This window comes from Triplophysa rosa, linkage group LG2 (assembly GCF_024868665.1).
Source record: "Triplophysa rosa linkage group LG2, Trosa_1v2, whole genome shotgun sequence".
Lineage (NCBI taxonomy): Eukaryota > Metazoa > Chordata > Actinopteri > Cypriniformes > Nemacheilidae > Triplophysa > Triplophysa rosa.
In genome coordinates, this window is record NC_079891.1 from 15,176,534 (window position 1) to 15,200,334 (window position 23,801).

The 23,801-nt window shown below is 37.4% G+C and overlaps 1 protein-coding gene across 1 annotated transcript; it reads right to left on the minus strand.

Moving 5' to 3' along the window:
• Positions 1-1,411: 1,411 nt before the first annotated feature.
• On the minus strand, positions 1,412-21,860 carry tars1 (threonyl-tRNA synthetase 1). The gene is made up of 19 exons (XM_057322448.1): positions 21,680-21,860; positions 21,332-21,397; positions 15,353-15,543; positions 14,981-15,104; positions 12,429-12,550; positions 9,908-10,025; positions 9,372-9,436; positions 9,163-9,241; positions 8,226-8,372; positions 5,826-5,924; positions 5,122-5,288; positions 4,557-4,719; positions 3,645-3,782; positions 3,352-3,429; positions 3,159-3,259; positions 2,511-2,615; positions 2,340-2,412; positions 2,142-2,256; positions 1,412-1,994 (listed from the first exon to the last, which is right to left on the minus strand). The coding sequence occupies exons 1-19, from the start codon at positions 21,734-21,736 to the stop codon at positions 1,846-1,848; spliced, it is 2,157 nt and encodes a 718-aa protein (XP_057178431.1). The 5' UTR covers positions 21,737-21,860; the 3' UTR covers positions 1,412-1,845.
• Positions 21,861-23,801: the final 1,941 nt, after the last annotated feature.

Sequence of the window (23,801 nt, forward strand, 5' to 3'; positions counted from 1 at the left end):
CCAGTCTCCCTCTGAAACTTAATAAAACCGTTTTATTAAGTCTTCTGCACTTTTACTTTGAAATGCAAGTTAATTGTATAACGTTCTCTCATTCATTCCCAACCAAAAACAAAACTTGTACTTACCTTGTTCAGATGTTAATGGAAAAAGTGAAATACTTTGCTTTAAACCGCAGTGTTCCGTTTATAATGTCTGTCCAGAAACTGTCAGTTTGTGAGTAAACACCCTGCAGACGCGTCTGCTGCTCAGCTGTCAAAACACACCGGCTTACATATAAAATAGAGAAATTCTCTCTATTCAAAATAGTGCAACGACAAGTATTTGTCAATAAAACATAAGTCTACTACCCACGATGTACTCTGCGGTTCGTTTACTACGGCACAATCTCTGCTCACGCGATTTCTTGTAAGTCATCTGTTTACAGCAATGAAACTGAAAGTAAACCTATATCTTACGGTTTGAAAACAACCGTGTCTATCAAACACTGGGCGAACATCCTATCGCCTTGTGTATAGGGGAGAGTGGGGTAAGAAGAGCCACTTTTTACGTGGTCCTCAAGATGAAAGAAAATGAGGCACAAGTGCAATACAAGTATTTAATCTAATTTCGGGATGTTCCCTATCAATCTAAATTATAAGAACACATATAGAGATATACTGAGTATGCAACTGAATTTGAATAAAGACCATGTTTTATGTTTTTAAAGATTTACCTTCTAAAAAAATAATTCAATCATGATTTTCCCTTACAAACACTAATAGTTTTTTTTAAGATAACTTAAACAAAAAATAACCAACTAAAACTTTACAGTTCAATAGCTCTAATTTGCAATATCTTTCGCTTTGCATTTTGAAATAACTTGTCTGGTGAAACATCAAAGTTGTAACCTTCCAAAAACGGACTAAACAGAGAGTTTGTCGATTAAAAATAAATGAATTTCTGCTCTCACTATGTCTGTTTTTATAGATTCTTGGCATTATACAGTGCTTTTTAATGCCAAACATGTTAGGTCATTAGTGACTTAACTTTCATTTGAAATTATACAGGTTTAAAAATTAGACATTGAAGTTAACTTAAGTGTCGACACTGGCTCAATTTATCCCACATGATGTGGCTCACTTTGCCCCATAGCTGCCACTTTGGAAAAATTAGAAATTTAGGCTACCTATTTAGCCAAATATTTGCATGGTTTTATATGCTAAAAACAGCTTTTAAAGTGAATTTATGCAGTCCAATTCTCCCACATGCTTCACATTTTGGCAGAAATAACAGGTGATTCCAAAATGTGTGGTCAAATGACAACAAAAGAGTTCAGTCGCCAAGATACAGTAGGGTGATCAACTTACCCACTGGCTTATTTTACCCCACTCCCCTATTTATAATAGAGATTTATTCCAGGCATTCTAGCTTTAAACAGAGGTTTCAACACAAGTGAAACATTTCCAAAGAGTGAAAAGACACCGTTTTATTTGTTTTTTCAACAATCGTTTGACCTCTTTTAGACAAGATGCAAGTGATAATCGTCATTAAACCAAACTCAAACTACCCCAAATATTGACAGAAAAGCCCTTATCACGAAGAACATTGGATATTTGACAAATGAACATTCCATTTTTTACAGTTAGTCATTGCTTCGGAAGCCAAAATGTTTTTGTCAGTATTGAAAATTACCCAAAAACTAGATGCTTCATTAAAAATATTGTCATAGATTTAAAATACGAGCAAGTGAATTACGCAGATTCTATTGAAAGGTCATTGATGATTTCCTATGCAGAAGACCCCACTGTTGCCCAGTGGCCTATGAGCTGGCATATGAAGAAAGACTTGGCAGGAAGCTTGAGGCACTCAGAAATCCTCCTCTGCATTTCGGCTTCGTGTGGCCTTCAGCTCTTTGAGCCGTTGCATGCAGTCGGTCAAACTCCTCTCCCCGTGCACCTTGTTGTCACGAGTCCTAACATTTACAGTTTCACTTGTCTTTTCCTTTTCACCCACCACTGTCAGAGCATAAGCCACAAAGTTAGTGTACAATTCATGGCAATGTGGTTATAAAAGCTTCAAATATTATCTAGAAGTCAAAACTATATACAATGACCTACTTTGACAACCGTAAATAAGAATTGTATTACCATTATGTAAGTTACCTAAAATGAAGTTGTACTGGGCTAACTGTGCATTCCTGATCTTCTTGTTCAGGGTGCAGCCTGGATCCAGATCCACATCCGTCATCAACCCTCCACTGTGAAACTCTTGCTGTACCTGAAGTCGACAAGTAGGTAGTTTGCTAACAAGGACTTGATAGTTGATGCTGGAACCAGAAAAGTAGCTCAATTGTGACTTACTCTTTGGGCATACTCATCACAGGTGGGTCCAACAGGAACAACCATCACCTGACGTGGAGAGAGCCACAGTGGCCTGAAGACAGCAAAAAACAGTTACACAAAAAGCTGAGATCTGCACATATGGTGTGTGAATTAACAGTCTCATGATAGTCGTCTCCTCTCCAGCCGTACCACTTTCCCCCATAGTTTTCGGTCAGGATGGCAATCATTCTTTCCACTGAGCCCAGGATCGCTCGGTGGATGATCACAGGTCTCTTTTTGTCATCACCATCATGGCTGAAAAGAGAAAAGGTTTGAGTTAAATTTTATAATAATCGTGTGAAGTGAAATGCAAGAGAGTTGTAATACTCAAATGTGACCACAGAGTGTCACTGTTGTACAGGATACAGAAATAAAAAATCTGAGGTTACAAGGTTGAGATACTTTTCTGTTTCATACAGTAAGTACAAAAATTTCCGAAGCAACGGTGTACACAAAAAATCACATCATGTACTGCCTGGTTGTTTTAAAATCATTGGCAGTTATTTGTCTAATGCAATTTGGAAGGAAAAAATGAAGAATGTATACTGTCCTCCTTTCCACATGACAGCAGTTCATAAAGACTTCAGGCAATAAAATGTATTGTGGAAATAATATAAAAGTTATATAATGCATGAGTTAAATAAACTTTTATGGTTCTTTTACAGTGTGCTCAGTATATACATTAAAACAGAATGTACACTCAACTGTTGTTGAATAATGAGAGAGTAAATAAACAATAATATTTTTATTTTTTAAATAAAATATTCTTTCAATATATGTAAAGATTTTACCGTATACCTTACGAATGAGAGATTGAAGCGAATGGGCAACTGGAAGTCTAGCTGAATGGTGGCACATTGGTGATATCGGCCAATGGCATCCTTGATCTGAATATCAATCTGTATCACAAAAACAGCAAAAAGGTTTGAATGCAAAAAGTAATTTAATCCAGGTTCATATTATGCTTCATATTATACATGTCAGTTTGTACCTTTGGTCCATAAAAAGCTCCATCACCAGGATTCAGAACCCACTTCTCACCAAACTCATTCAGACTGTTCTCTAGTTGCTAAAGTAAACAAATAGGTATCTCATGTAAGTGACACCAGATATTACAGTGCATCAGTTATCATGCATAGAAGATGAACTACATTAAAAATAACATTCCCAAAATTAACCCTTATACCAAAGACGGATATTTTTATTTACTGCATTAAAAGCACGCTCCTGAAAATTTTACCATATACAAAAGACATGTATTTTTCTTGGTTTCTTATTTTGTACCTTCTCAGCCTGGTCCCAAACTTCAGGCTCTCCAAGGAATTTCTCTGGCCTGGTGGAGAGGTTCAGTTTGAAGGTGAAGCCAAATACATCATACACTGTACGCAGGAAGTCCAGGCAACCCTTTATCTCAGACTCAATCTAATCAGTGAATACAATAATGCATCATTACCTCATTAAAATGCCCTAAAACTAGAGCTGCAATAACTATTATAATAACTGACCAATATGTTCCTTATGTAAACTGTATCGGTATAAAAAATATAATGTATGCTGGATATACAGTATGCTGTAATCTGTATAATGTATGCTTTACAATAAATGCTATACCGTAGGCTGTGTGCAAAATGTACTTTATGATGCAAAATAGGTACTATATGATGTGCAAAAAAAAAAAAAGCATATAAGACTAAACAGCTACGATGTGGTAAAAGGTCACATTTTCTGTGGGAACAAAGATATTTTTAATATCTTAACATCATAATATGGTACTCTAAATCAGATGTTTTCTTGTTATAAAACAATAACAGTAGATGGAAATTTTTGTTCACAAACAATCCCACAAACAATACCGGTCAAACCAATCCTAAATTAATTTAAAATATTTATGGCTAATTTAAAACCTAAATTAGCTCTTCAAGCTCTACAGCATTTTTTTTACATTTTGTACCTGATTTTAAGAGTGTCCTACCCACATAAACAGGAGTAAATTGATAAAAATGGTCCCAAATCTATTTCAGTTTAAAACTTAAAGACTACAACGAATTTAGAATATCTTATCTGCAATATATTTTCAACTATTTGTCACATAAAATAATCCAATAATCTACAATTATTCATGAACTAATGGGCCAAACACTGTAAATGACAACGACTACAAAACCAGCATGTTTTATTCCACACTGATGTGTGTACCTGGTCCATTGAACAGAAGATGTGAGCGTCATCCTGTTGGAAGCGTCTGACTCTGGTCAGGCCGGTCAGAGCACCAGACAGCTCGTTGCGGTGCAGAACTCCAAAGTCAGCCAGACGCAGAGGTAGTTCCCTCCAAGAGCGTGGCCGGTGGTCAAACATCAGACTGTCAAACGAAGATAAGGTTTATTACAATAAAAGTAGTGTAATTTACTCTCAATGCCAAGTACCGAATACTAAGTATTATTCAGTTTCAGTAATTATTATGAATATTACATATTCTGCAAAAACTGTCAATTCTGTTGACAGATATTTTGAAGAAAGTTGGTAACCGAAAAGCGGCAGCACCCACTCATTTCTATTGTATGGACACAAAACCAATGCAAGTTAATGAGTGGTGTCGCTGTTTAGTTAACACCATTCTTCAAAATATTTTCTTTTGTGTTCTGCAGAAGAAACAAAGTCATACAGGTTTGAAATATCAAGACGGTGAGTAAATGATGACAGAATTTTCTTTTTTTGTGTGAACTGTCACTTTAAGCTCAATAAACATAAAAAGATTGTCTACCAGTGTCCAGGGCAGTTCATGGGCTTAAGCGCAAAGATCTCCTTCTCCACCTCAAATGAGAACATGTTCTCGCTGTAGTGTTGCCAGTGCCCTGAGGTTTGCCACAGTTTGCTGTTGTAGATGTTTGGTGTGACCACTTCCTGGAATCCCCTCTTCCTGTATTCACTCTGCAGTAATTCATGCAAAAGGAGGCCAAACCAAATATTGAGTGCATAGAAATGAACATACTTTTCAGAAGCCTGACATTTCTGTTTAAAATATCCTTTTTTTATTGATCTTATGTAATATTCTAATTGTCTGAGACACTGAATTTTGGGTTTTCATTATCTGTAAGCCATAATCATCAAAATTTCAAGAAATAAAGGCTTGAAATATTTCACTAATATATGGGTTTCACTTTCCGAAATGGGTGACAAAAAATATAGACCTTTTTCACGATATTCTCATTTTTTGAGATGTACCTGTAAATATTCAACTGGTTGGCCCACAGTCGTTAACAGGGTCCTTCAAGAGGAGCGACCCATCCATTACATGGTCTACTGAACCACGACAGTCATAAAATGCAATTTAGAATATCCTAATAGACCCAAGCAACCCCAGCTCCAAATCACACACTTGTTTTGCTGGGTATTGTAATTTTTTTAAATGTATGATATCTGCTCTGTGGCAGCGATGCGTTATGAATTCTAAGTGGGCAAACTCACCCTAATAAACTCGATGAGCGTGTTATAGATGTAGGCTCCTTTAGGGAGGAAGAAACAGCTACCTGGGCTCAGATCATGAAAGAAAAACAAGTCTTGCTCCTGGAATGACAAAATAAGACGACTGAGGATGAAAACAGTGAGAAAGTATGAAACATTAAAAGGTGATTGTAGCCACACGTCTGTCTACCAATGGATTTGAAGACAAAAAGTCCAAACGAAAACTAGGACAAATGGCTGATTAACACTCTTGCTTTTGTTGTGACAAAGCGCTCCCGGTGCACCCATCAGCCTGCCCATGAACAGATGGCACATTAAGGAGACAGGCATCTGCCTTCTTTATGAGCTCAGTCCCTGTTCTTTCCCCTTCGGCCCACCTATCAGACCTGTCTTCAGTCACCCCTGCGAGACTCCCTACACAGTGTATCAAACGGGATAGAGGACAGCTTGGTGCCCGAGTCATTAGCACATCAACGCGTCCCCATGTACTCAATTGTGAGCAGTTCTGTCCTCCAACTGTTCAGTGAAAAAAAGGCTTTTTGTAAAAATTTGTAAACTGCTACTTTCTCTTTATGTTGATTCTCTTCTGATAAGGATGCGTGTTTGTTCATTTGGATTTGAAATTTAAACAACTGAACCTGACAGGGTTTTTCACATCAGACTGCTATAGATTTCAGTTAGCACTGTTTACTACTAGTATAATTAATTATCTCTAAGAATTTCAATAGAGTGATTCACATAATTCACATGGATAACTACACAGGCAGAATTAGTGCTATGAATATGTCACATACATATTTCATGAAGGGATGCACCGAAATGAAAATTCTTGGCCGAAGTCAAATAAAAATGAAACACTTGGCCGAATACCGAACACCGAAAATGGATTTTCGTATTTTTTCACATAAACTGAATGGTCAAAATGTGCTTTTTATATTTTGTCTTGCTTTTCAATATAATACAATATAACTTAAATAAAATTGAGCAAAACAAGTAGGCTAAACAAAACATTTCTTTAGCCCTCTCCCTTATTGAATAGCCTACAATAGGCCTATGAATGACTGCTGAAAGAATGTACTGTACCTTGTACCCCTACAACAAAACACTTCATTAAAAAGTGTTATTCAACATTATAAGCTAAAAATATGAATATTAGGCTACACAGCAAAATGTTTTAAAGAAAAAAAACATCCATGCAAGCAATGGGCTTGCGTGTGTGACTTCCACGTTTCATGTTCAGAACCCTCAGCAGTTTCCGGTTGGGGAGACTTAAAGCAGAGAGAAATGGAAAAATTAGAAAAAAGTTAAATTTAGCAGATGCTGTACATTGCGACACACAGCAGTGGTATATAGAAGTGCTGTTCTTCCGTATTTGAATGTTATAACAAAATGTTAATTTATGAAAGTATCATTAACGTAGAACAGCACTTCTATATACCACTGCTGTGTGTCGCAATGTACAGCATCTGCTAAATTTAACTTTTTTCTAATTTTTCCAAACAGAAATATTTTTTAATCAAATAAAGCTTTTTTATCATTTTCAACTAACTTTTCAGCCCACAATAGCCAACTGAATTAACCAGTCTTACTAAATGAGCAAAGCTCATTCACATCTTGAATTCTCTGTGGTTCGTTTTAAATGATTCAAGGATCTCTTATATTTGCTAGTGACTGAAAAGTTCAATAGTTTAAATGAATCGGTTCAAATGAGTCATTCGTGTGTGAGTCGTTCTGAACGCAATGTGTGTTCATACTGGCGAACTCGCTGTGTACAGTATACGCTGATTCAGCGATCCAACTGCACAGCTAAAGACATTACAATGATGTGCGTCATGTTAATTTAATAAATTTCAAGAAATTAAACGTATGTGCATTTACTTGCATGCAAAACAAACAGCCGTGAAACACAGGCTGGCTCTTGTTCTGCAACTCTTTTTAACGCCTCAGTGTGCTGTTAACGAAACAGCGCCTCCAGTGTGGCGTAATGTCGCAACTGCAGTTACAAATGACAGTGTTAAATGCACGCAGCATTTCTTGTGAAGACTCGCAACATAATTTGGGCGAGAGCCTGAGGCGGCACGACATTTGATGGAGGCGGCCGCCTCCAATTTCTCTATGCAGGAAAAACCCTGTACACTGCCGACATGTTTCCTGCATTAATAAAGCTCTCTCTCTCTCGCTCTCTCACTCTTGGTTGCTGCTTGATCATATCACACGTCACTTATTCGGCCGAACAAGCTTTTTTTGCTATTTTCGGTTGCCGAAATCCCTAATTTCATGTGCATTTATGATTTAGGCTTAACAAGTCTCTTCATAGATTTATATAAAAAATGACCACCATCTTCAGAAGAGAGGTGATTTTTGACTATACATGCATATTTATATCTATATATCTACACATACCCGTCCCAGTTTGCGATGATCCCTGTTTTTGGCTTCTTCCTGGAATTTCTCCCAGTCTTTCAACATCTTAGAATCAGGGAAGGAGATGCCATAGATCCTCTGTAGGGTCTCCATATCAGCTTTACCTTCCCAGTATGTAGAGGAATTCTGTGAATGGACATCAAATGCATCAGTTCTGAAACTATACATTATGTTACAGTCTACGCACAAACTCAGGAAAAGTAGGATTTAGAGGATTATGTTTGTCAAATGCAGAGTACTTTAAATTAAGAGTCACGTGTTAAATGTGTTGAATAGGGATGTAGCAATTCAACAGTGAGCCGGTTGAAATCGGTTATAATATGTGACAATTCAAGTCGGTTGAGATTTTAAATGAATCGTGATACATGTTTTGAACAGCAGGGGCCGCTGTGTTTACTGCAAACGTAGTAAATGTGGATATGCTGATATTTCTTTAAAAAATGTAAAAACATCCAAGTTAGGAACAGGACAAACAAAGTCTTAGTTTAAGAGACTTTTTATTATTCATTTCCAATTTGATTTGGAAGATGTTTTAAAATTGCCATTTAGTTGTCTTATTTGACATAAAATATTTTTTTATTTTACAAAGAAATGTGCACCATTTGAGAAATGATTTCTAATTTGTCTCATCTCATTTTGAAAAAATAAAATGTGGAAAAAATTTCATTGTGAGATCAGTATCGTGAATCGCATCGCATTATGAGCTGAGTGAATCGTTATATCCCTAGTGTTCAACATGCTACTTTTAAGAACTATTTGCAAACATTTTCCTGTATTTCATGATTGCTGGAGAGTTTTCTAAAGTGCAGTTTCTAGCTGATGAAAAAACATTTACTAGAGAAATGTATCCAGGGCATTTATGGAGTTTTTTGAGAGGACATAAAAACAATTGAAAAGAAGAAACAGAGTTCTGGACCTTGTGGATTTTCAGTGCCTTGATCTTTCCTGTGTGTCTAACATGAGGACCTCGGCACAGGTCGATCAAAGGGCCACACCTATAGAATAAGCAAAGAAAACCTCTTAAGAAGCAGTATACTAAATTAAAGCTATATTAAAAAAAACAGTATAAAAATAAGTAGCAAAACACACTAAAAAGGTGCGTGTTTTTACAACCAAAAATCATACCTATAAACTGTAGTTGTTGGGGTGGTAACTTTCTCATTCAGGATTCTACACTTGAACTTATTGTACTAGAAACAAAAAAAAGAGTGAGATTTCACTGCTCTGAACTTCAAAGCACTAGTGTTAAAGTCACTATGAAACGGAAGTTGCGATTGACTTGAAACGGCTTCTGAAATTAGAAAAAATGTAGGGCGGGCCATATTTTGCCCTTCCCTTTTTGATTGGTTTGTTGTAAGTTGGGCCTGGAGGGGAGGGCTAAAAATGCCTGGCCACTGGACAGTCAGTATAGTACCTCTTTTTTGTTGCTGACGTCATGTGGTGAAGAGTTGTTGTTGAGAGGGGGAGAGGAGCTTAATGTTTTTGATTAAAGATTGCAAGTGCAAATGAATTTAGAAAAAATAATGGTGTGCACGGAAAAATAATTTATAATAATCAATGCAACACTGTGTAAAACACTTTTCCTGTTTAATTTAATGGTGACTTTAAGGGTCTATTCACAGCATGAGCTCATGTGTTTCTCTTAAAAAGAAAGCTCCTACCTTGAACATCTCCAGAAGCGTCTCCTTCTTTACCTCCAGCCTCTCAAAGGGCTGTTTCTCTTTGATGATCTTCTTACACAAGTTCTCCAGACAGGGGAAATCATTACTTGATACTCCTCTGAGAACCAGGAGATAGAAGGGAGTGAGGCAGACAGGCAAAAAGGGTTAACAGAAGAGGATACAGAAGGAAAAGGACAAAAAGGTTCATGGGTTATATTAATAAACTCTTATAAACAAGCTCTTAAATAACAACAAGAGTGGCAAAGTTTTGGCAAACATTTTACAGGTGCCTCAAACCAAAGAAACTTTCTCTACATGCAGTCATCATCCTCTATGACTCACTCTGACATACGTAAGCAATGCATTTTTAGAAGACTACCTGTTCTGAACCTGACAGAACCATACGGAAATAAATAAAAAAAACAAGACAGAGTCTGACAGTGATATTATCAGACTGAATAACATTTGAATAAATTGACTTTCAACAAAAAATTACAGCATTTATTATGTTCTCTCCTACTTATCTAAAGCCATTTGAAAGATTCTGGTCATACAAAAGGTCAAGTAATTGTTGAAAGGAATCAGATTTCTTGTATTACTGAACAAAAAGAACAAAATGTTTTATTTCTTATCATAATATTCTAACTACAAATTAATTAATGAGACTTTCATGGCATGGCACACATGTGAACAATAGATGGCAAATGACAAACACTAACTTAAATTCGGCATCATAAAATTGGAGACCTCAGGGCTCTAGACTATCATTTGAGAGAGGTGACACTGGTGCTACCAAGCCATACAGTTGGTGGCACCAGCCCCTAATTTGGTAGCACCAGACTAAAAAGAAACACTAAAGCTACATTCAAACATGTTTAATGCATTAATAAATAAATTACAAATGAATTCAAAATCATTATTGTTTATACATGAACTCTTTCAACACTTTAGCATATTTAAAGCACATCTTTAACAACTAAATTATTGTATGCTACTTTTTGCATTTATTGTGAACGACTCATATAAGAAGTTCACAATTCCTTTAATATCAGTGAGTGTTTTTGGGCCTGTCATTTGTTGTTTGATGAACATTATAAACAGAGATCTTTATTATGCTGCTGCCCCTTTAAGAGCGAGTATATGGATATACAGATCTAATACACTGTGACACATGCGTTTCCTAACTGTTTATGTTCATGAAACAGACTGCTTTTACAAGGAAACTTGCGTATATGGCAATTTTGACATAATTTTGTGTTTATTTGTAGTTTTTAAGAGTAAGAAGACGTGAAAGAGAACTCAGTTTAGTATTTTGTGCTCTGACTCTGGCCTTTCAGTCATTTTTCTTTATGAAAGCTGCATTGATTGCTTGGCTTTTATACATAAGGACTCTAAGATTAGTAACGTCATGTGTAACACGTTGTATGCTTTGCAGTGTTGTTGGAGAGCTTTATACAATAGTATAGTGCTTAAAGTTAAGCTTTTCCTTGTTGCAAATGTTGTTTCCTGCATTAGCTTCACACTGCATTCAATACAGGCAACATATTTCCTTATTATTACTGTTTTGTACATTAGCCGTGGAATTTCTTGCATTCTGCAGGCAAAACATATTTATTTTTGTTGTGCGAGTAAGCACTTCACTAGGGCTGAAACGATTCCTCGAGTTACTCGAGTAATTCAATTACAAAAAATCATCAAGGCAATTTTTGTTGCCTCGAAGCCTCGTTTAATCCATTTAACTACAGTGCACACGGAGCACTGCGTTTCCCCACGGACCGTTATTACTGACGCACAGCCCGCTAAACTCTATACATGTTACAGGGCTCTCAAGTCTCACGCATTCACCGCGAGACACACGCATTTGAGTCTGTTCACACGCTCACACGTACTGTATGTCTCATGCTGATAAATAAGTGATAGCTTATTGAAATAGTGAACTGCTATTTACTTAGTTCTATTTTGCAGAGTGAAACTTGTTGCCCGGCTGCATTGAGTGCATAAAACTACATGCGGACTAGTGGATGCCGAATCCTGTTATTTACACATGTCATCTGGCTGTTCTGCGTGTCTGAGTGAATGAACTGCACAGTTTAACGTGCTACACGCGTGATGCTCATGAATTCGTCTGCCCTACACTTCACTCATCTGCTCTGTCTGTCCTTATACTTCATCAATATAGCATTGAATATGATTATGTGACTCTTACCCACGCATTACGGCTTTGGGGAGCGGGGCAATGATAGATACGTGAATGGCTGAAGGAGGGGAGGCGAAATAGAGTGACCGGATGCGTCGCTTACAAAATATAACGTTTCTGCGCATTACAAAATGCAAAAATTAGTAATATATATATTTTTAAATCAGTTTGGCAGTCGCACCAGTAGGACCAGGTCGCACTGGCAGGAAAAACTGTTGCAGTCTAGAGCCCTGGACCTCAAATCTATAATACTGCCATTATATTGAGTAAAAATTAAATCCAGCATAAAAACACACACACAAACAGAGAATAGGTTTGACTTACTCATTGTCAAGGTACATGTCATAGTAAAAGCCATTCTCGATGGGGGGTCCGTAACAAAGGCAGCCACTATAGACTCTCTCCATTGCCTCTCCCATTATGTGGGCACTGGAGTGCCAATAAACCTAAAAAAAGCATTCTGATATAAAACCAGGACTTCTACATAGCTGTACCAAACATCTCTTTGTCATGCTAAGTCATCTAACGATAAAACTTTGTAACGCTATTATATGTTAACTATTATACTATTTATAACCAACTTATGGACACAATATGCCTATTAGGGCTGTGCAAAAAAAAAAACAGCGATTAATCATTTTTTAAAATGCGGTCGATTCGATATCGATTCTCAAAAGCCGCAAATCTTTTTTTCTTTCCTTCATATTTCCATAAGCACTGAACATTCATTAACGTGGATGTTATTGCTATTACTTTCCACTAGATGTCACTTTTCTTTTTACAACGGGTGGAAGTTACAAGAGGGAGCATTTCCTTCTTTTATTGCTTAATTAACATGCTTAATTTCATCTTCTTGGTCAACAGAAAGTATTGGTTTTGCAATGGTGCGATTCTATCCGCAATGCTATACTAAATGCAAAACACAACACTTGGATGCATGCATTATGCTTAGACAAGAAAGGAATTGCATTGGCATACACGAACACCTATAAAAAAAATTCAGTTGGTGTATTCTGCACTAGGCCTGTTGAATATCAGTTTTATGATGCATTGGGATGCTGATGTGAACAATTCTGAATCGCTGCATTGTCTTGTTATCTTATTTGAAACAGTTGATTTTGACATGAACCATATAAGTGTATATCAGACTGTAATTTTAGAAATCTCTAGGGCAATTCCAAGGCGTTGCGAATCGAGAGTCGATTCCAAAGGAATCCATTAAAGGAATCGACTCCTCTTTAAGAGCGTTCATAAGCACAAGCCCTGCCCCTTAGCTGATGTCATTGGTCAACTAAATCACATTAGTTACTTGTCTAAAACAGTGCAGACTTCAGAAAAAACTGATGGATGAAATCTAGAGCTGTGGAATGACATAAAATATTCTGCATCCATAAAAGCAAAAGCTTTGTTTGCACACACTATGCTGATATAATTACATGTATGCACATATTTAACAAATCATATAAGTAAGTTTGCTTTCCAGAAGGACTGTAAACGGACAATCTTCTCTTACTCTCTACCGATGAGCTCGGTATGTGCGTGAAGAGAATTACATGTACAGTATATGAAGCACAGTCTCACAACATATTTACTTTGACGTCTGTTTAAAGCGGTTAAAGCTGGACAGAACTTTTTCAACGCTTGTCTGCACTACTTGCATTTAACAGTAATATTAATATTCACAGTATTCTTACATATTTTTAATACAATTTACTGATTATCGATCTGTCTATCTATATTCCTCAAGTATTTTTGTGTACACTGCTGAATAACTTTGAAAAAATAGTAATTTGACCTGTTATTAAGGATATTATTAATGATACATTGGAATTGCAGGAGAAGATCGACATATTTGGTTAAGGTTTTTGTTATAGAATTAATAAACAATTAATAAATGTAAAAAGTGACAGCTTAGAAAATTGTATTGCATTAAAAATGTGTACATTTTTTAATATTAAATAAAAATCTGTAGTAAAACAGGGAATTGAGCAGGAATCGAATACAGCAACTAGGAATCGATTCTTTCGATTCCCAAACCAAGAATTGGAATCGAACAGCCCAAATCTCTCTCTCTCTGCCCCGATGAGGTGAGTGTGCGCGTGCAGAAAGCTGCGTGTAATCGGCACGTAAGATGCCACATTGCGTCCCGACATATGCCCGATTAACCGAAAATATATATCACGTGATGTATGCACAACCCGTGAGTTAAGTACGGTAAAATGCTGCTGCATCCGAAAGCCAGAGGGCGCTCTCGTGCAGAACTACAAATACGAACTGCAGAAGAAGACCATAGTTCTAGGAAATGCCTAAGGACATGTTTTTATCACTGTTCCTCAAGCCTCCTCAAATATTTTCATGATAATAAAGTATATTTACAATGATCATGTTTGACGGGTGTTGCTTTTTTTAAATGCATGTTATAAGCGATTCAAACTCGCACTGCTTTCAGATCGAGCAGCATTTCCTACTGATCCCAGAGCCGTGCTTCACGGACAAGCTACGCATAAAAATAATCGATACCTTGCACAATCGCAGCCAGCTCGATTTCACCAGGATTTGGTGGTAACCGCGATTAATCGCGCAAATGCACACGCCTCTGGAGCGTAACGTTAGTTCTAATGTGGGGCTTTGGCAAGAAAGACAGAGACAGTCTTGTGCATTAATATTTAAAACTGAGGATGCAACGCATCATGATATCGAATTAAATCATCAACATGATGACTATTATTTATCCAGTATGATCCCATTCACACAGCACAGCTTCCACCATTAATGCGGTTGTGAGTCCCGAAAAGTTCATTTATAAAACAAGGTTGTCAATGTATGTGAAAGCAACCGTATTAGGTACTTAAATACAGACTGACAACTAAACTTACTGCTTGTGCTTCTTCATCATCAAATTTAAGAAACACCAGACTGCAGTCTTCCTCTAAGGCTCTGTCCAGATCCCACACACCATTGTTCACTTTGGCAATTACAGTGTTATCAGCAAGGCCTTGGCTGTTAAGGGGAAAGACACAGTAATACATTTCACCAGTTATTGCATGAGTTTGAAGTTTGACTAGACAATTTTAGCTGCCTTTTAAAGAGACTGCAGGGACAAAAGGGGTAGTCGCAACCTTTTGTTGTAATGCATTTCACTTGGACAGGACAAAAAATTACATACAGCAACTTTTCATGTGTCTTAAAGTCTATTGCTTTAAACCCCCTTGGCGACCTCAAGAATGATGTTCAGTTAAAAAACTAACCTGATGCCACAGGCAACCTGGTATGGGGTGGTCTTCCAGGACTCCCCATCAATGACTTTTCCATCAGGCAGCGTGATCTTGATGGGCTTGCTGTCCTTCGCTGCTTTCTCAGACAGCACAGTGTCATGTTCAGCCTTGAGCTTGTTATAAATGGACAGACGCTCCTCAATGTACTGTGGTGGAGGACTCAACTATAGAGGATGAAAAGCACTTAATTGAACTGAAATCACACACATAAAGTCATTACATCTTTATACAACACTTGCCATTCTTTTCAAGCTTCTTGGCACCAGCATGTAATATTTTTTAGATTTTTTTTTAGATTTTTAGATTTAGATTCAATTTTTTTTTTAGATTAATTTTTAGATTAATATAAACTATAACCCACCATCAATACATGTGTTCAATGTATTGATCTTAAAAGGATTACTTATACAGGGTTTTTCCTGCATAGAGAAATTGGAGGCGGCCGCCTCCGTTAAATGTCGTGCCGCCTCAGTATGGGATGAATTTAATATCAAAATGATTAACAAATGCATGCACAGTCATCCGTGAACGTGATACAAGTTACACTTGTATTTTAGTATTCACTAACAAATGCCGTATGATTTGAATCTGTGAAATTTAGATTGTAATAAACATGAGGCGATTTGTACACATAGAGACAGATTTGTGAATACACTGTTTTATTTTGTGTTCATGTATAATCATTTTGCGCATACCAATGAGAAGTTGTGCATTTGTGTATCCTGCAACGCGCGTCCATTCATCCTGTTCTGTGCATTCGGATTTTGAGACGTTCTTTACGCGGTTTTGCATTGGACAATCCACACACAAACAACTTCAGATCCACGCACAACCGTGCATAAACTACGGCCTACCACTAGATGGCAGTCTGACGGAGCGACGAAGAGGTTTGCGGCAGAGGTTGCGCTAGACTTTTTCATTGTCCATCATTTTGAACAACGTTATCGTTGTGTTAATATAAAAAGTGTAAAAATATTTTCAGTTCGTTTTGAAACTATGGCGAAACAGATTAGACGGTGGTGAGACGGCATAGTCTAATGACTTGTTTATACACGAGTCTCCACTGATCCCGTTTTCCTGATTGGGCGAGAGTCATTTTGACGGATTACAATGAGGGCAATTTGTAATTCCCCATTATGTCAAATTGGTAGCATCCAATCATTTCCTTTCATCAGAACGTGATCGTAAGTGACCGGAGGAAAGGGCGCATGTTTCCTCATTCATTACTCATAAACGTCTCGCCCATTCATTAAAACGGGATCAGTTAGTGTATATACAAGTGTAACTTGTATCACGTTCACGGATGACTGTGCATGCATTTGTTAATCATTCTGATATTAAATTCATCCCATACCTCAGGCTCTCGCCAAAATTATGTTGTGAGTGAGTCTTCACAAGAAATGCTGCGTGCATTTATCAGACTGTCATTTGTAACTGCAGTTGCGACATTACGCCACAGTGGAGGCGCTGTTTCGTTAACAGCACACTGAGTATGGCGTTATTATAATGACAAATGTCGCGAGCGCATTATTACAAGGTGAGAGCGCATTCTTGTCATACGAGCGCGCGAATCTCTCCGCTCGCACGCCGATTTCCTTTGCTCGTGCACAAAACTGGACGCGCGCTTTCAACTATACGCTGCTCTCTTATGAATTTTCTCTCCTCTCGCTCAGTGAGCGTGTGCGCACTCAAAATGCGTTCCGTGCGTCCACGAATCCTTCGGTACTCTTGCTCTCGAGAGATCCTCCTGCGTGTTCCAGGCATTATAGGCTGTCAAAAGTAGTCAACCAATCAGGGATAGGCTTCCACGGCGGGCCAATGAAAATGCGACCTCTTAACTACATTGTTAATTGCCTGATTGTTAAAAATGCTTGATGAAGAGTTGTTTTTCGTGTTCTTTTCTACAAAAGTGTCATGTTAATGTGTAATTCTTGTAAAATAGTATATTGTAAATTGCTAAGTTTCATTCTTATAAAATCTTTTAATATATAAATCTTTTAATGAGTGGATTCTTGCGTGTGGGTAGGTGGGTGGATGGGGGGCACCATGAGGTCTTAATACGCCTCTGGATCCACCACGTTCTCAGGTAACAATTTTAATATATTTGATGCAACATTATTAATCAAATGTATATTATAAATGAACGGTAAGGGAGCGTTTGGTATATTGCATAGAAGTTCAGTTTTGTGCCCTGAACTTCTGGAACACTGAATGCAGAACACTTACAGTGTCTGTCTGCAAACGCATTAAATGCATAACCAAATAAGTATAGAATATTATATGATATTTCCAAATGCTCCAGTGCTATTATTGTTTTGATATGTACCGTTACTTGTAGTAAATATTATTTTAGAATAAAGCTAACTTAAGACACCAATCTAAATTGTTCGGTAATCAATTTAGTACTATTTTGACAATATTATGTTTAGTGTAGGACATGCATGAGGACCACATGAACTTGAGGGTGTTGGCCTGTTTTGTCTGAATAACATGGTAGTTAAACTGACGTTTATATGTAGCCTACAAAGCATCCTAATGCCCCGTTCATTTCTAATACACATTTGACTAATAATGTTGCATCAAATATATTAATATTGTTACCTGAGAACGTGGTGGATCCATCTTGCTTCGTTGAAAACATCGAGTCACTTTCAACCAATAAGATGCCATGTAAGAGGTCGCGTTTTCACTGGCCCGCCGTGGAAGCCTATCCCTGATTGGTTGACTACTTTTGACAGCCTCTAATGTCTGGAACACACATGAGGATCTCTCGAGAGCAAGAGTACCAAAAGATTCGTGGACGCACGGAACGCATTTTGAGTGCGCACACGCTCACTGAGCGAGAGGAGAGAAAATTCATAAGAGAGCAGCGTATAGTTGAAAGCGCGCGTCCAGTTTTGTGCACGAGCAAAGGAAATCGGCGTGCGAGCGGAGAGATTCACGCGCTCGTATGACAAGAATGCGCTCTCGCCTTGTAATAATGCGCTCGCGACATTTGTCATTATAATAACGCCATAACTGAGGCGCTAAAAAGAGTTGCAGAACAAGAGCCAGCCTGTGTTTCATGGATGTTTGTTTTGCATGCGAGTACGTTTAATTTCTTGAAATTTATTGAATTAACATAACGCACATCATTGTAATAGCTGTGCAGTTGGATCGCTGAATCTGCGTATACTGTACACAGCGAGTTCGCCAGTATGAACGCACATTGCGTTCAGAACGACTCACACACGAATGACTTATTTGAACCGATTCATTTAAACTATTGAACTTTTCAGTTACTAGCGAATATAAAAGATCCTTGAATCATTTAAAATGAACCACAGAGAATGCAAGATGTGAATGAGCTTTGCTCATTTAGTAAGACTGGTTAATTCAGTTGGCTATTGTGGGCTGAAAAGTTAGTTGAAAATGATAAAAAAGCTTTATTTGATAAAAAAAAATCTGTTTGGTTGAATAAAAGTAATGTTTTATATAACTTAATAATTGTCATTTTTATCTAATTTTATTAGAATTTTAATATGTCAAACTCGAAGTCACTTTGGTTAAGCCACTTAAAGTAGGCGTGTGTGTGTACAAGATCAGGATGGCACCACCTCTGCCTCATTTTGAGCCAGGAAAAAACCCTACTGGTATGACTACTTGCAGGGGCGTAGCTACATGGTGGCCATGGGTGGCAACGGCTACCCCTGAATGATGGATGGCCACCTATCTGGCCACCTCTGTTGTGCGAAGCAGTTTTAAGATGCGTGTCGGAGTTTACGGAGTGCTGCGCAGATCATTTAGCGTATGCCCTGAAAGTAACGCGAGGACATTACTCTCGCGTTAATATGATGCCATATGCTGACGCACTGATGCAAACAGTCGGCGTCTATTATCTGAACAGCTGCTAACCTCTTCGCTTCGTGACAGTGTACGGTCTGTGTACCATGGAAGTTCATCGCGTCGCGAGCAGAAGGATCAGGGTAGGGTTGCACCAGCCATTCGTAAGTTCTTTCTTAAACGTGAACATAAAGTCCACACTAGAGGCTTAGTAACTACTACTAGCTAGTTTGTAACTAAATCTGTAATCTGTATGTTATTCGGTTGCACCATTTGGTCTTAAGGCAGAATGTAGCTATCGTAAGCTCTTCGTAAAGTAATGCGTAGTCGCATAATATGACGTTTACCTTCAACAGTCCAATAGCAGCCTTTAAATTCGTGAGAAAAACTTGTGTTGAAATGTTGTGAATTTCAAAACATTCTTGATTTAGACTTATTTTACCTCACATAATAACGGTAAAATCGGTATATAGAATACTACCTTTCATGAATAACATATTTAAAAGTAAATTTAATAACAAATGCTGTTTAAAACAATACAGCCTACTTAATGCAATAATAAATGACATGCAATATGGGTGATTTCATTTTACTGCCAACCGCCAATACGCCCTTTTCACATGACGTCACGCATCTTCCGTTCTGCCGCAAAGCAGTGTATCATTACTTCCGCTAGCACTCCAGTTCATAAGGTGGCGGTAATGCACCTATACGCTGATTTGCCAACCGCCAGTAAAACTCAAGAAGAAGTTACTTTCGCTAGCACCTCAGAATTGAGTTTACCAAGTGGCTTGCACATCTGCCACAAATACGTCTAGATGATGTACAACGTCTTGCAGACAAATTTTCGCTAACGACAAGATCAAAGCTAGAGAAAGGATACAAATTCTTCGTTGAACAGTACCTGTTTGATTATGAAGGTAAGTGTTTTTTTTTCTTTTTGTGTTAGCGAAGGTGCTAGGATAAGTACTTGAATACGTGTTCTGTCAGTTTTTTTTCTCACTGTTGTTAAATTCCAGCGCGACGGCAAAACGGAAGTTCTTCTTCTTCTTCTTCTTCTTGTTTGTTGCAAGACGGATGTTATGATACACTGCTTTGCAAAAAGGCGGAAGTTAAGTGACGTCATTATGAAAATGGCTTATTAAATATAAAGAAGATTATTTCATTTTGACGTGCACAACACAGGCAGATATACACACACGGAGGCGCGCTAGGACGGTTCGTGTTAGTCAAAAATTAAATGTCATCACATAATGTTCTCTATTTTAAAACGTAAGTGACTGTAAATGTCAGCATTATCATGTGTGTAAATCATTAAAGAATGTCGAGTGAAACAAGAGCTTATTCCGTTAGTTCAGAGAATATGCGATTTTATTCCTACAGTTATTCCTGATAGGAGGCTGCCATAAATATTTAGTTTATACATAACATTACGCGTCAACTAAGTTGAATGGTGCAACTCAAAAATATTTTGTAGTGCGTAAGTTGTAACTTAGTGCCCGTTTAAGTCAAAACTACAGTAGGCTAAGTTGTAATTTACACACAGCTGGTGCAGCCGGCCCCAGGTCAGTAAAATCAGTCTTGTTTAACTGGATTTCATTCATTCATTCATTCATTCATTATATTTTCGCGAAAGGTTAATTTGGGGTACTGCAATGTTTATTTTCTCAAAAAAATGCTAACTTACTGCAAATGATAGCTAGCAAATTATTTTAAAATAATGTTAGCACATGAAAACATTGCAAATAAATTGTTTACTTTACGTTCTTTGTGTATGTTTTTGAACAGCAAACTATGTGTAATGAAGAATTGGTGTTAATTACAGTAGAAGTTAAAGAATTTCTGTCTGTAAGGATTTTTGGTCACCCTAATAAAATCACTGGGTCTTACCTGGCCACCTCTAAAAAAAGTTCTGGCTACGCCCCATGACTACTTGAGGTATAACTGCTTAATTTATTTGATTTTTACAAGTTTAATTGTCAAGAGAATGCTCAAATTGTATCCTTCAAATATACAATAGTATATCGGGTGATAAATAAAGCTGTCAATTTTAAATCAGAGGAACTTCTCTATACCAGAGGTATTAATGTATGTGTGCAACACAACACAGTAACAGAAAAAAACACATACCTCAGTCTTACCACCCGCATCTCCACCAGCATTCTTGCTTTTCTTCTTTCCTCCATCTTTGCCATTCTAAATGGAAGAAACAAGGCAGGGTGTGACATGTATTACAGTCAACTGTCAATCAGTCGTTACTGTCAACAAACAATGTGGAGTTCAAACGTGTCATTCCACCCAGTGATACAGAAACCAACGCGGATTGCAATGCGAAACCTATAAATAACCAACCGGGCCATTGAAAATTGTTACATATTGTCATATTACACTAGCTTAAACGCTACTTACAACCTCACAATCCAACAACTGAGCACTAGCAACTCGGCCAACTACACTGACCATAAGCACATTCCGTACCTTCTTCTCGTCCATCTGCAAAGCCTTCATCTGTTCGGTCACGGTCTTGTCCGCCATAATTAGACGAAAATATCACAGGGACGAACAAATGCCACGATCCAACGATTTACAGTTTGATAATGAGCCTCTTGATTCAGACCCGGCATGCACGCTTCCCGGATACTGCAGAAACACAAATGCTGATGCAATGTTACTGTAAATTTAGGATATTGTAAATGATTGGTGCCTCACTGTGATTGACGTAAAACTAAACCAATCGGCAAACAGAACGATACAGTTCTGATGGCGCAGTTAGATGATGCAACGGGAACAACCCCCAAGAGACACATGTTATTTCCTTATAACTTATAGTTCAATTTATAATAAAGTATAAACTTTATTTTTTTCTATTTGCAATTTTAGTCGTAGTAGTGACGGTGTAAAGCTTTCTTTTCAAAAGTACAGAAATAAAGAGATCATTGCTTGAAGCGTAGTAACATCAGTCCTCGCTAGTGGCACCTAGTGGTTGTAATATTGAAATGCAGCTATTAATAATAGAACAACATGGTACAATAATGTACAAACAGCTCCTTCGAGGCTACCTAAACAACAGGCATTTATTTACATCGTATATGTAATGCCAGCCTGTTGGGAAGCATACATTATTTACTTCTAACCAACCTTCTAAAGCTACAACTTGTCCTTCAACTATGATCTCATAGGAAAGACTCATTGGTTGCAAATTAGGATAAGATGACTTCTAAATCGTGTAAGTTGAACTTGAAGTGCTTGTGGACTGTACACTGTATAACGTGACGCAGAAGTGTTTGTGTAACTAAAGGGTACATTAATTAAAAGATTCTTGAACATGTGATCAGAACTGACCATCATTTTGCAAGACAATGGTGGTCCATTAAGTAAGTGCTTCTGTTGTTTACGTTTCACAAAATGGTCTATAGTAAAAATATTAAAATAAGTAATTAGTAATTATTAAATTAAATTAAATTTTACCAGTCTATTATTACTGACTTTTCAGTGGGATTTTCATCTGCCTTTCCATCAGATCAAACTTTGTCTAAAAGTAGAAAGTGCCAGCCCATATTTATATTTTCAGCATTTTTCTCCAGCAATGTTTTCACTGTATGTAATAACATGGCATTTAAATTTGCTTCATTCCCCACTGAAGTGTATTAACATATTCATTTAGATAAGGAAATTGTAAAACGTAAAACATGTAAAAAAAAGTGTAAATAAACCCCATGGATTCAAACAAAATTGCATTTGCACTCTGAAAATAGTTGGTCTTTGCCTTATCAAATGTGCATGTACATGCATGAGTCTTTTTTAACTGGTAAAACTTTTGCTCCTTATTTTTAAAGCTGTTTTTGAAAACATTTGTCACGTTTGTACCCTCATGCATTTTGTAGCCTGAACTAGAAAATGCAACATAAATAGACAAAGACAAAGTAGAAGACTAAATAGTATATTGGCTTTCTTTTGGTTTAGTGTTAATATGGTCAGATCTACTCTTGATGGCATGCATCAGAACTTTCAATAACTGCATTTTATTAAGTGAGATGAGTCTGGTCAGGTTTGCATGAATGTCTGATTCAGTTTCATCAATACTTATGTGGTTATTAATAACCCATATGGTTATTATCCTGTGGAATACAAAAGTAGATTTTTTATATTTTGTCAGTGATCCGATAATAGCATAAATAATCAACAACAATCTAGCACTACAAAACTCTGTTATTTATTTTAAAGGGGCCATGCAACGGTATTTCATGCATTCTGACTTATTTACAATGTTAAACGTTCTGTCTTCTCATGCTTGACATGGTCAACTTGTCAAAAAATGAGTTGGACGTATTACGTAGTATTTCTGTACTCGATACACTCCCCCAGCGTATAGGTTACAGAAAGTTTTTTTCGAACATGAAAATCTGTTTCGTAACAACTTTTCTTAGTTCCTTATTGGGCAAATATCCCAGAAAAACATGCCCACGGCAAGGTGAAAGAAATAGCCCGCCTACCATCAAGATTGGCTGCGCTGTCGGCCTGCAGCTGCAGCTCGTTACTCTTGCAATAGAGAGAGAAGTCGAGGAGTGTTTGTTTGTTCACGGCATTTCAGTGATGGATG

Bases quoted from the DNA above. Each gene is read 5' to 3' on its own strand.
- tars1 (XM_057322448.1), bottom strand. From the start codon at position 21,736: ATGGCGGACAAGACCGTGACCGAACAGATGAAGGCTTTGCAGATGGAC. The intron at 21,398-21,679 runs GTACGGAATGTG...TCTTCCATTTAG, and splicing joins TGCAGATGGACGAGAAGAAG to AATGGCAAAGATGGAGGAAA. The intron at 8,373-9,162 runs GTCCAGAACTCT...GTCCATTCACAG, and splicing joins AGGCACTGAAAATCCACAAG to AATTCCTCTACATACTGGGA.